Genomic DNA, 14,778 nt, shown 5'->3' on the forward strand with positions numbered 1-14,778 from the left:
TTCCACCTCCACCAACACCACCACCACCAACAACAACCTCTCCATCTCCGACCGCTGTACTGTGGCAATGGAGCCGTAACCAACCTTACTGTGCTTTAAGTGAACCGAGCGCGTGAAATAGCAACGAGAAGACAGCTGAGAGCAAGCCGGGCTATGGAGGAGAAGCACAGGGAGGCTGGAGTCTAGACTGCACGCAAATCAACAAGACACACTTACCCGGATTACTTTTTACTTTTTTTTTTGAACTATTAAAGAAAGCAAAAAGCAACATTACAGCAGGGATTTTTTATTTTTATCTGATAATCTTTAGTCTATCATTGCACAGCGAGGATGCAGGGGAAGGAGACGAGTTTTTGCACGGGATGCTGGAGACTAACGCTGCTGTCGTGCGTCCTGGTTCTGCACTTGATCCCGGTGTCTGTCCACGGTAAGAAACTGCCCTCCACTGTGCACTTTAATCATGCAAAAAACGTCTATGTATTAGTTTTTGGTTTTTTTTTGCTGCTGCAGCATGTCTTCTCTGTGGATTCAGGGTACCTAAACACACTCCCACAGGGCAGCAAGAAAGGAGGTCAGTGAGGCTCGGATTGTAGGTTAGGAAGCCCTACACTTCACTCTCAACCAGTATTAAAAGCTTATTTTTTATTTTTTTTAAATGATGGCATTATTCTGAGCTCTGTATTGAGCTTGGCATTTTACAGTCACTACAAACTGAAATTACATTGAAATGTGGAGAACATGCCCTAAAAATGTGGGTAATACACATTTTTGATCGATACTGAATCACTTCAGTATCATACTGTAGGAACATGATTTAGAGACCAAAATGTCACTAAAGGCTCATTATTGAACATTATGTCCCTGTTGGATATAATCATCACATAAATTGCATAAAATCAAAATTAGGTCACAATAAAGACACTAGTAGACAATCTCCTATACTTGAGGAGGTAATGAGGTCAATTTTAACCCAAAATGGGACAGTATATATACACACACACACACAAGGTAGAAATATAGGGCACAATCGTGTAAAAGCTCTTGGTAATATCTCACATTGCAAGGTTTAACGTCAAATATGATATCAGTTTCATCATTTAAATGTGAAATATACAATAAGGTCACTGTCAGCTTAATGTTTGCAGACACTGATAGTCTTTATGTAGCATGGAGGGGTTAAAAAAATCCCATTTAACACTCCATTGAATGAATACAGATAGGACACCAACAGTGGCATTTTAGGAGGCAATCACAAATCACAGAAACAAAATCAGGTCACTAAAACAACACTTGGAAGTATTGCAGGCGCACTGTAAGCCACTGCAGGGATATTATTGGAGAAATTACAGAGATTTGTGACAGTGACAGCAGCCAGCCGATGCAGTAACCCGGATCCCTGGAGGCGCACTGGCACTACAGTCACACAAAGGCGAGGATTAGGGCTGAGGGACCTGATGAATAATTCATGAAGGGATCTGGACGGACATTCTGATACACTGAGAGGGAGGGAGAAAAAAAACACACACACAGGAGTAAACATTAAAAAAAAAAAAAAAGACATGGAGGACTGTCTTTCTCTTTCTCTTTGTCTGTGATTCATTGCACACGGCAGGCTACTGTCAGATTAATAATGCAGGAGCGTGCGCGAGATGAAATCAGTCTGGCGTTATAATCTAATATAATCTGGCTGATTCGTTTCACTGCACTGGATGAAATTCATGGAGTGTGATTACAAGGTGAAGTCGTTGTGTGTGTGTGTGTGTTTTATTTGGAGCACAAAAATCAGTCTGGAAGCTTTCTAAAAATGGGGGGAGTAAAAAAAAAAAAAAAAAAAACTCACAATAGTGGAACATCCAAGATCAATGTTCCCTGTCAGCTGCACATCTGAGCCAAATCTAATGATTTAACACATTGACTAACTGTCCTTTCAGTGATCTGCCTTTAATCCAGTTTTCCCCACAAACTGACTGGATTTGAAGGGTTTTGGTGCAGGTGTATTTTGACGTAATCTGTTGGCTTTTGTCCCCCAGTCATACAGCCAAACTGCCTCATAGGAATGTAAGATATGAGAGGATGAACAAGGCTCGTTTATGCAGCTCAATGCAACGTTAATATAAGAACAGTGTGTGGAATAAAGCACGTCTGTTGCACCGGGTGACCTGTTACAGAGATTACAGGCACATCAGACTCATAACAGCAATCAAGAGGTTGTGGCACAAGAAGCTTTCTGCACACAGAGAAAGCCACACATGCGCAGTAGCATCTGCCATACACAGAACTACTCTGGAGACTGAAAATATGATTGGCTGTTATTACTCCACTAAACTAACATGCCAATACTTCTAATGATATGAGGAACATGTCACCCAGTGCAACGGTTTAGTTTATTAACAGTGGAGGTCTACAGCACAGAGGAATAAGACTTATTAGGCTTTGGATGCACACAGAAGTAGTCCAGTTCATTGTTGGTGTGGCTCTGCACATGAGGAGACAAATGTAGAAAATCACCAGTTATATGCTATAAAAGGTTTAGTGAAAGATTTTAGAACATATTACTATACTTATTTGCTTAAATGATAAGATTGATATCACTCTCAGATTTGAGATTGGAATCGATCTTCTCATCTGAATCTCCAGAAGAATTATGAGAATTATGTCAAACTATTTCTTAAAAGGTTGTCATGTCAAAGTCAAGTGGATATTTAACAAAGTGAGGTTGGCGTATCTGGTGCAGACGCCTTAAAACAACCTTGGGCTAGCCCCCCTCGTCTTCCTCTTACCTACACACACACACACACACACACACACATCTCTCCGCTTCACCGGTGAAGTGTGGAGGCGGCAGCTTGCCCCACATTTGTGAATAATGCTCAGACGACCAGAGCCGCCTGCCCTCAACTGACAGCCGACCAGAGTACCGTCAGTCATTTACTGTCGGCTTTTTCCTCCAGTGGCCATTTGCAAATCCTCCTCTTTCTGCATGTTAAATACAGATGATATGCCGCCATCCTCTCCCCTCCCCTCCCCTCCCTCCTCCCATCCCCTCCTCCCCTCCCCCACAAACGGTTAGGATGGTGGATGTTGGAGTAACGGTGTCCAACGCTCGTTTCTGCACAATCGTACAGCCTCTCCTTTCATCTTCCTCTTCTTCTTCCTCTTCCTCCTCCTCCTCCATTCCATCTCTTTTCTTCCTCTGGCCTGCTGACACATATCTGCTAGCTGACAGATTATCTTTGATGTGCAGTGGGTTAATCTTCAAGCCAAATCCTCCCTCCATGACTCCACTAACGCACCACAGCCTTTTTTATCGCAGCAAGGAAGGAAAAAACACACACACACACACACACACACACACACACACACACACACACACACACACACACAGAAATACACACATGAAAACATTTTTACAATCATAAAAATGTACATTGGCTGTTGGCGAACAATGGCTTTGCACTCTCTCCCTCCTTTCTCACCTGCCTCCTCTCGGTGTCCATGGAAACCACACACATCCTTTGACACCGGCTTGCAGAACAATGAGTTCGTATCGCTGCTGTAATGTGTTCCCACTTCAAATTTCATTAAGCTCAAAATATTGGTTGGGTTTTGGCACACATTGAATTTTAAGTCTGGTGGCTCTCTGCTTGCCTCCTCATCAGTGTGTATATGTGTGTATGTGTATGTGTGTATCCAAAGCCACTGGTATTGGGTGTAGTCCATCATTACCAGCTCTCTAATTTGTAGATGATATCATTATTTGCACTGGTGTATTCATTATTCCTGCATACTGATTTCATGAGCCGCGTACTGTGTTTGATTTTCTGCAGATGTACACATTCTGCTTGTCGACAGGGCAAACATCAGTGTTCTGACTCAAATTTGAGAAGGTAGCTGCAGCGTTTTTTGGAGTAAATTTGTCTTCAAAGTTGCGTGTCACTTCGGCAGATCTTGCACGAGTTTGCCTTGATATTATTCTGGGAACAGTCGTGTTCAAGAGTCAGGGTTGATCGTCATGACTTCTTAAAATCTCGCTTTAAACGTTGAACCCGGAGTACAGTAAGTTATGCGACTTACAGATACAGCTTCGTAGGCTTCTTGTGAGGTGTCTGATGCTACTGACGTCCAACGGAGTGAGTGAGTGATGGACACCCAAAGCAGCTGGGATGGCGGGTGACACTTCATCAAATTACTGCAAATGCGCACACACACGTCAAAAGTACGGAAGCCATAGCAGGCCCAGTTAGGAAAGTAATTAACAGTAACATGCAATCATGTTCGCAGAGTGACAGCAAAAAGAAAAAAAGACTGCAGTGATTCCCTGAACCATTAGTTTCACTTAGTCATCAGTTCTTACTTTTTTTGAGTACATACGTCAGATTGTGACTGTGATTCAGACTCTGCTGTACTCCTGTGGCCACTAAAAGACTGAATCTGTTAACGTAATACAGTGACTTGCACACCTGCACTTTATCTTACCAGGAGCTACATTTATTTGGCATTACTGTTAATCTCAATGTGATGCTGTGTTGAATGTTTTTACCCATATTTATCACTTATTTAAAGCTTTTTTGTCTTCATTGAGTTTTATGTCCTTGACTGTTTATTATTGCTGGCATAGGTGTATTCCTTCGACCTGTGTGTTAAAATTGGCCTCTTGTGCAGAAACAGCCCTGTATTCAATGAATTACATCAACCTATAGTATATATGTCCAATGCTAGTGTATATATGTTCAGTACCAATGCAGGAAGTGTGTCCTATACAGTATGTAGCATAGTAAGAGTGATGAATTGGCGTTCATGCAGAAGAACATAGTTAATTTCACATTGCAGAGTTTTAATTAATATTTGTTTTTTATTAGGTGAACCTTCATCTTTACCTGAACTGTAACATCATCGTCGTCGCCCACATTTTCACTCAACAATCTTTTGATATAAATGAAGTTTGTAGAGTAACATCAATGATCCTACATAAAACAGTGAAGTGGGAACACACAATTAATTCAGCTGCTTTAATAGACAAAAAACCTTCTATGATATATTACAAGCTAACTAATATGTTTGAGACTCATGCTGATTTAAAAAGTGAAAGTTAAGGATGGAAAATGACTACAGTGTGTTTTTATTCTATTTATTTAACTAACCATTACACTACCACAAAAAAACTCTATGCAACCACATAAAGTTTGAAACAACATAAAAACAAGTAATACCAACAGAATCCTCATCCATCAATATAAAATAATAACATCTGTGCGTAGTTTATACTTCAAGTCAGAGACGAGCAAAAAATACTTAAACGCATTACGTAATCACATCTGGAACGAGTTTCAATGATCATGACCTTAAAACATTAGGCCTGAGTTCATTATTAGCATTGAAATTAATAATGCGGCGTGACTTTCGTTCATGGTTAATCCTGAATTATTAGATTAATTAGTAAAGTTGCAGACAAGTTAATTTAAGTCATTTTTCAAGTAGAATATTTACAGATTTTTTCCTCTGCACCGTGAAATATGAGCACCTTTGGGTTTGTGATTGTTAGTCAAACAAAACGAGCAATTTGTCAGTATTTTTTGACACTTGATAGACTAAACTATGGGGGAAAAAAAGTTATTTTGACCCAATGTGTTTTGGATTAATCCGCCAAAAGCTTTAGTTACTACATGAAAGATTGAGAATATTTTTCCCCTGAGGAACAACAGCACTAAATTGGGGATTGCTTTGTGGCTATGATGTGCCTCATCCCAGATAAATCTGTTTGTTTGAAAACTAAATGATCCAATCTATTTTGTAATTCCTCCCACCTGGATCTGCCTGCAGGCCAACATTAGCATAGATAGGCGGCTACAGGCTTGACCCGACCAGCTGCTGGCTTCCCTCTGTGATTCAGTGCACATGTGTTCTGTAATTTTAGCTTCCTCTGAGGTGCAAATGTCCTAATACAACATGTAACATACTGAATACTGTAAATTGAGAATGAAATCTGAAATGCTGGTTATGTGTTGGAGGTTTTCAAATGTTTCAAATGTTCAAATATGTGATAACAGCATGAAACAAGCATGATTTAATTACAGGGAAAAGTTGGTTAAATGAAAGAGTTTGGATTGGACTCAAACAGCTAAAACCTTGTTTACGTTTTTGGCAGAAGTTAAGAAATCCTCAGTTAAATATGAAAACTTCAATCATAGCAGATATTAGTGAAAATGCATCATTATTACATCAAAACGAGTCTTGTTCCTAATCAGAGATACGTATCTCCATCTGAGGTTCATCTCTCAACAGCCACAGAAAACCTCCAATTATATGTTCTCTGGATTTTTCTTCATTAAACTTTATCTCTTAGTTTAAAGTTTCTATTAGATGTGGAGAGATACTTTATTTATCTCCAGGGACGTTCATGTTTCTTGGAGCATCTCCACCGATTCATCAAAAAAGTTCCTGCTTCAAACCCAAGATACAAACATTGGTCTCTTGGGTTCAACGTCCTGCACTTTGCATATTCAAAAAGTAATTCTCAAAAGAAATTAATAGTGTGTAAAAATTAAGTTCAGATTCCTAAAATCCAGAATTTTGGGTAATCCAGGTGTCTAAAAACACAATACAAGTGTCATACATGCAAACAAATAACCAAAATACGCCAATGACCCACAACCATCTGACCATGTTCACATTTAAAACTCTCACATATTACATACAGATATTGCAAAATGAATAGAAAGGAATTAAACAATCAACAGCAGATTAATATATTAATCATTTCAGTCATTTTTCAAGTAAGAATGATCAACATTTTTAGGTTATACCTTCTCAAATGTGACACTTTGCTGTTTTTCTTTGTCATATATGAGAATGAATTGATTAGCTTAAAGTATTCAACTGTTAGTCAGACAAAATAAGAAAATTGAAAGCATCACTGTGGCTTCTGAGTCACTATTTTGTTGACATTTCTATGTCTAAAATGATTAATTGACATAATAACTGATGAATTAATTGATAATTAAAATAATTGTTAGTCACAGCCCTGCAGTTATTGTTATCATTGCAGGTGTTAGCAAATCTTTAATATCACTGCAGTAGCACAACCAGAAATGACAAATTTCTTGTAAAAATGTTGTTGAATCATCTAACAGGTAAGTGTCTCATTGTGCTGGAGTTTCTCCTTCATGTCGTCGTCCTTGTCAGCGTGAGTGTGTTTTTTTGCTGCGGCTCTGACTCTCAGGTGTGGCAGTTGTTTGGGGTGTCATCGCTGCTGTCCTTGGCCGTGTGGTCTGTCCAAAAAGTTTGGACTGCAGGTGGAGAAGGTCATCCTGACAGTGACGATCTGCTTCTGTTACCGCTGGTCAAAGATGAAACTATTAGGATATGTGTGCTTTTTTTTAGCAGTGCTGAGTTGGCGTTGTTCTCAAACTCTGGGTGCCCTTCAACAGTAATTTACATGTTTGTGTGTGTGTTCATGTACTGTGGGCGGCCTGTGTGTTTGTGTGTGTGTGAGATAGAGTTAGAGAGGAAAAGGGCAAAAAAATGAAAGAAAATGGAATAAGAAATCATCTTTTTGCTTGTGCGTAGGCTGACACCTATCTCTCTCTGTATGTTACAGTACATCTGCTTTTAGCTGTCTATATGCCTTAAAATGTGTGTGTGTGCATGTGTGTGTGTGTGTGTGTGTGTGTGTCACAGTTTGCTATGTAGGTGCTAGACTGTGTGTCCTTGGTGAGGCGAGTCATTGAGTTCATGCTCGTGCACAGCCTCCTCTCGTCTAGCAGTGAACGCTCCTCTTTCCTCGTCTGCTGTCCTCTGCTGCAGACTGTCATATTAGCATTCAGCCGACCCATCACACACACACACGCGCGGTCACAAACACATACGCCTGTCACGCTAACAAACCAGGTGCAGCAGAAAGACCGATAACTAGAGAAGAGGATTTATTTGGTTGGTTTAATGTCACAGTTCATGTTTAAACTCATGTAATAAAGAAGAATTATCTCTCCAAGGAAATTATTTTTTATGTCTACCACCAATACAGGCAATTAGAGCTGAGAAATGATTCAATTAATCAATTTTTTGTTGTTTTTTTAGCAAAATCACAAAAGATTTGGTGGTTCAAGCTTTGCAAATGTGAACATTTTCAGTTTTTCTATGATAATATATTAAATACTGGCTGTTGGTGGGCAAAACAGGTCATTTAATAACATAAACTTGGGCTTCAGGAAATAGTGATATAGGCACTGTTATCTGGCTCTTTATAATAAAATAATAATGTGTAAGTGTTGATAAAACTTGCAATGTGCAGATAACAGAGGTTTGTGTTGGTTTATGGTGGTTAGGATTGTAACCACTGGAACATTTGAAAACATGCTCAATAACCAAACATGTTAAAAAACGGTTAAGGCAGACAGTGGTGAGGATTGGGTGAACACAAACCGCAGTTCAGCTCTTGTTTCCTACCAACAGTCAATGTTGGTTTCTTTTAAACAGGATCGTTCCCTAACCTTAGCCACATGGTTATTTTAATCTACACCATCTTTTCCTTTGACCATGTCGTTTTTATGCCTGAGGTCGTCAGCGTGCTCCAGACAAAATGCTGCTTGGACTGTCGAAAAACACAACTGTAGCTTTCTCAAATAGATTATTTGACATTCAGGACTTTCAGGAGAAATTGCCAGAAAGTGTGCAGCGTTTCTTCCTCCAAAGTTAAACGTTTATCACATTGACAGTTTTTCTCTGCCTTGAGTGCATCGGTGCAGAAGAGCTATAAACCTGCCTTAAACCTAAAAAAGCCTTAACTATAGCGCTGTCAGATCAGGAAGCTGTTGTTTTAAACAGTGATTTGTCTTGATGTTGGTGGTGTTAGATATTAGCGTGGTGATATATGATATCTGGAGCCACATTAGAAGTTGTGCCACCATTTTTTACTGAAAAATACCCAGATTATTTTCTTAAAGCAGCAGAATCTTACAATCTCCACACATCTAATGTAGTTTTTTTACTTTCGTGGGGATTTTTATTCAGACTAAACATTTAAAAAATCAAGGGGTAAGAGGGGAGATGTGAAGGTTTTGTCTGGTTTGTGTAAGAGTGGAAAACACACATGCACACACACACACACACACACATGCACACATACACACACATACACACATACAGGCTTACACACTTGAATCTTAATTGACTGACCGTTCGAAATCAGGCCACAAGGGAAGCTGTTTAAGTGGAGATGCATGGATGCACACATACAGTATGCATGCACTCAGATCTACACACATATACACACATACACATAAACACACACACACACACACACACACACACACACACACACACAATCTGTCAATTATCATTTGGTTTAACCGCTTTAAAAGCAGAGATAACGTGTATGTGTGTAGAAGTGGAAATCTTCTATGCATAGATTCATACACGTACATGCATGCACACATGTCCACACACTCTCTCTCACACACACACACACACACACACACACACACACACACACACACACACACACACACACACACACTATCATATTCTTCATCTTCATAAAACCCTGGTTCTCCAAAGATAAACACATTATTATTAGCTGTGAGCCTCTGTGTGCTTGCGTGTTTGTTTAACGTGCAGATTCAGATCTTGTTGGGTGTGCAGCGCCGCATCAACTCTAGCGAGGCCGAGACCATTTCCATGGCAACACATCCTTCCTCCTCCATCCTCCTCCGCCACCTGTGGAGTCAGAAATGAAAGGATTTATGCGATGGAAGGAGACAGGAGGAGAAACAGTGAGACAGAGGGGTGTGGAGAAAGAGAGGATAAAAAAAGGATTTCAGAAAATGACAAGATTCATTTGAGGAGGATGAGTAAATGAGGAGGAGGAAGGGAAATAAAGAGAGGACAAAATGAGATGAGACGGAGAAGATGAAGTGGTGATGAGGAGATGGCGAGAGAAAGAGAGAAAAAAAAATGAAAGAAGAGAGCGAAGAAAGAGAGATGGTGGAAAATCGATGGCCAGGTTTTCAATTAGAGCCGATTGCAGACCTGTGCATTTCCTCTTAATATCGATATTAATGAGCAGCATTGGGTAAAGATAAAAAAGCCTCATTTCTTATTCATTAGAGTGAGCGAGTGAGTTAGTGTGGGAACGAGAGAAGAGGAGAGGAATGTGTGTGTGTGTGTGTGTGTGTGTGTGTGTCTGTGTGTGTGTTATTTGAAGCTGAAATCAATGAGAATGAGTTAAAGAGGCTCTCAGTCACTCTTCACTCACACTTCATCTCCATCCCATAGCGGCATGTGGTCCGCTCTGTACGACCATTTTCATGACATTAATAAGATGATCTAATAATGCTCTCACACCTCTTGAAAAATACAAAAAAACAGAAAAACCTGAACCACAGCTGACCACAGTTAGTCGCAAATTTCAAATGGGGGGAAAAACGGATTAAAAAACTTCATGTGTGTTTCCATTCACAGCTGTTATCCAAATTTTAGGAGTTACGATGTTGAGATAAACAGCTGGCCATTAATCCATAAAAGATTATGTAATTTAAAGAGTGCCAGTCAAACCTGAATGTCATGATTTATTTGCAAAGTCTGTTTCCATTGTTTTTTGTCACTTTTTATTGATACAGCCAACATTTTTGGGATTTTTTGCTGTTTCCACTAACCCTAACCCTTTTTTAATCCAAAACAGGTGAACGTTACACTGTTAAACTAAAACATTACTTTTTAAATATCAGGGATGATTTAGCAAGATGCACTAAGACTATGCATAATGTCTAAAGATTGACCTCTTAGGTGTTTTTTCAGTCCCTGTTTTTGCTGCAAATAACCATAGACTGTATAAAAGAAATGGACGTAACATCTGTGACATCACCCATTGGTTTGTGGACTGCTGCTCGGAAGCCAATAGTTTCGAATCTAGGCAGCGCCATATTGAAAATTTCAGATGCATGCTGGGAAAAATAAAAACACGGATTCTACTTATATGGGCATGAGGCGGAGCCATGGGCGGAGCGGGGAGGTTGCGATAGGTTGCGAGGGCTGGATCTCGAGGACATTGGTCAGTCAACTTGTCAATCACGACGTAGCCACGCCCTAATGCATACCCTGCTTTATCGTCAAATATAAAATAAGGGAGGCCAAAATTTCACAAATGAACATCATACTGCATTGAAGAAGGCTTTAAACTAGCGATTGAGATCATAAACACATTTTGAAAACGTTTACTGAGGTTAGAAATCAAGTGAGAAGTTGGTGAATTCTCCATTGACTTGTATAGAGACGGAAGTCCATTTGACACCAAAACGGTCGCCCCCTGGTGGCCTTTTGATAGAATGCAGTTCTAAGTTACTTCCGCGTTGGCCTCATTTCAGAGGACCGGAACTCCCCGCCTGCAAATAACCAATAAATGTGACCGTTCATAAGAGATGTGTCACTAACTGAAGACTCACATATGCATGAATCTAATTAGTCCATAAAAATCGTTGTTTGATTAAATCTAAAGGAATGGGAAGCAATGAATCCTACACTTTCATACAGTCTCTTCTGAAGGGCGTTCATAGAGTTGCACTCAGTTGTGTTTGCATCTGTGTGGTTCTCGCAATTGTAAGTACAATATAATTTTTTCCTCCATACTTTGTCACTTCCACCTAAATTTCATCTCTGACTTTTCTCAATCACACCTGGTGAGGAAGCACAACTAGGGCTGGGCGATTGTGGCATCACAAATCACGATTAATTGAACTTTTAACCTCGATTACGGTTTCTTGAGTTTAGTATTTTCCACTGCTGCCCTCACACATGAGTATCTTTAGGGAGTGAAAATAATGCTGATTTAAGGTGTGACGCTGTGGTTAATGTCTAGTTTACTTGATTAGAACTATGTAAAGATCATGGTTTGGATTAAAATGATCACTGGAGACAAGTTTTCAAATTCCTTAAAGATATGCAACCTTTGCTGTCATGTCAACAGTGAACACCATGATTAATTGACATGAGCAAGATTAAGTTGATTAGAGTTTCTAAATGTCGGTTTCGATTATTTTTCGATTAATTGCCCAGCCCTAAGCACAACGCTTTATAACCAATATGTGATATAAGACGGGCCTCTACTTTGTGACTTTTTTGTTTCTTGGACAATTAAGTGACTAAAAAATGATGTTAAGGGTTAAATGGTGGAAAAAGCAACAAAACATTACACTTGAACCACTATTTGAATCCTCAGTGTAGAAAATGTGAGTTATGTTGCAACACATTTGTCATATTGTAATGGGATATGACATGTTATGTAATTAGAGACAATAAAACTCATTTATGATGATTTCTCCACTGACCTTTTCAAGATTGCACTTCCATATTGTTCCTACAGCAGTAATCTGTAATCTTTTATTTTTTGCTTTTGCCCCCGACAACCCACCGTCTGAACCTTTTCCCCTCTCCGTCCTGTCTGGGCCAGCAAGCAGGCCGGCAGGCCCTAGCTGTCACAACCTATCAGGTTCCTCTTTACAGTCTGTCACAGCCAATCAGAGTGGTCGGGGTCTATAGGTGGTTTAGAGGCTTCCCCTCTCCAAACTGATCTGGGTTAAACAAAAGCCGAAGCCTGAGGGTCGGCAGCTCACCAACGCAGGCCAATAGCACTTGGCCTTGAGGCTCCATCACCCCAAAACAATTGCTGTGACCAACACACACTCACACACACACACACACACACACACACACACACACACACACACACACACACACACACACACACAGCGCTCTCATTATGACCATCCACACCCTTCACCAGAGGAGCTGGAAGTCACCCCAATTACCAGTGGGTTACACTGGCAGAGAGACAACACACACACACACACACACACACACACACACACACACACACATCAGATCATGATCACTTTTGGGGACATTACACAGACTTAGATTAATTCATTGGAGACTTTTCCTAACCATGACCACTGCTTGCCCTAACCTTAACTTAACCTCTGACCCAGAAGTCAGCTTTTTCCAAGCTGATGTTACAACTTTTGTCCCCAGTTACACAAGTCGTACCCAGTGAATTGGTCCTAGGTTTGAAACTTGTCCCCAAAAGTAGCCTATGACGGACCTTGCACACACGCACACACACACACACACACACACACACACACACACACACACACGCGTAAACAGATTCACAGTCATGCAGTGTGAGGACTCCTCTTATGTAACACTCTTTGATTATCTCATCTAAAGTGAGAATGAACAGAGACTCTTTTATTCCGTCAGTTTTGTCTCATTTAGTCCATTCTGTCCTGGACCCAGCCTGAGTCTGAAACCCTCAACTAACTTGTCCTGACTTGACCCGACCTGGACCTCGGCTCTGCCAGCTGATGTCTAGTCTGCCAGTTCTCCTCCTCTAATTGGGAAAAAGACACTGGTCATTGTTGGTTTAGCTAGGCTTGCACATTTTAAGTCCTAATTGCTACAAAGAAATCTCCATCTTACCAAATAATTTGGTCTTTTATCGAGTCCTAGATTGCTATTTTATTTAAAATGAGTTTCCAAACCTGCATTGTTTAGTTCAATTGAATCAGACTCTGGTTGGTTATCTCCCTTTGTCCAATTAGTTTGGGTAGATGTGACCACAGCAATCCTACTCAAGTGTGTAGAGCCCAAACAAATTTGGTTTGTTTTTGGTGGGAACATGATTTAGCCTCAATTTGATCTGACTGTTGAGAGTGCTCTGAAAGGTTGAGCTAAATAGCAAATGGCAAAGCAACTGTAAGGTTTGAAAATACCCTGAAATAGTCAAAGAAGCTGCATGTGGGTGAGATTAGTTGAGCATGAATAAAACACTAGATGTAAATACAGTCAAAATCCAAAGCTGCTCTAATAGCCTCTCTCACCACCATTCAGTAATATCCTCCACTCATGTTTCACCCTCTCACGGTGCTTTTGCTGTGTTTTAACCACCTGGTACAAAATAACAAAGGATTTGAATTAGATCAAGCTTTTTGTAGATTCATTAGTTGATCCACTGCCAATAAAAGCAAACAACTAAATCCAAATCTAGTTTTAGGTGAGCCTACAGTCCTCTCTGCAAACCTCAATCTTAGGACAAAGCTGGTCACTTCTCAAAATGTGGAAACCAATCATGCTTTCAACAAAATCATTAAATTCAAACTTAAATCTTTTATTAATGTCATGCTGTATGAGCTGCAACTGATTTGTTTTCTCATTGAATGAAGTCATAATTTGGTCAATAAACTGTGAAAAATGCCTGTTTGATATATTCAGATTGCTTGTTTTAGTCAAGCAGCTGTCTAAATATTAAAATATTCAGATATGATAAAGAAAAACATCAAACCGTCTCATTTTAGAAGCTGGAACCAGCCTCCAAAACAGTCAATCAATTTTCCGTCAATCAACTTAATGAATTAATCTTCTAGCTCTATGTGACACTTGACTTTATGGTGCCAGTTATTCGTCAGTAAATCTGTTGATCTTTGTTTCGAAATTGTCATTTATGTAAAAGTACTCAAACAAGTCAGTCCTGGAACTCTGCTGTTGAAACTGAGCACGACAGGAAATTCCTTCATCCACAGACTCCAGGCATTTTTTGCATATATTGACACTCACACACACACACACACACACACACACACACACACACACACACACACACACACACACACACACACACACACACACACACACACAGCTGGTTTTTCACATCTCACATGTGTACAATATACATCACTCATAAAGCCCACAAATTGTAATCGTTTTATTTAAGAGGAGGGAACAGTC

The 14,778-nt window shown here is 39.9% G+C and overlaps 1 protein-coding gene across 1 annotated transcript in view; it reads left to right on the forward strand.

The window, feature by feature from the left end:
* The first annotated feature begins 318 nt into the window (after positions 1-318).
* Positions 319-14,778, forward strand: part of cspg5a (chondroitin sulfate proteoglycan 5a) — a 67,918-nt gene continuing 53,458 nt past the window's right edge. The window contains exon 1 of the mRNA XM_053327307.1: positions 319-427. Within this exon, the coding sequence (XP_053183282.1) occupies positions 331-427 (97 nt within the window). The 5' untranslated portion in view covers positions 319-330. The remainder of the gene's footprint in view (positions 428-14,778) is intronic.

The sequence above is a fragment of the Scomber japonicus genome, chromosome 10, assembly GCF_027409825.1.
Source record: "Scomber japonicus isolate fScoJap1 chromosome 10, fScoJap1.pri, whole genome shotgun sequence".
NCBI lineage: Eukaryota > Metazoa > Chordata > Actinopteri > Scombriformes > Scombridae > Scomber > Scomber japonicus.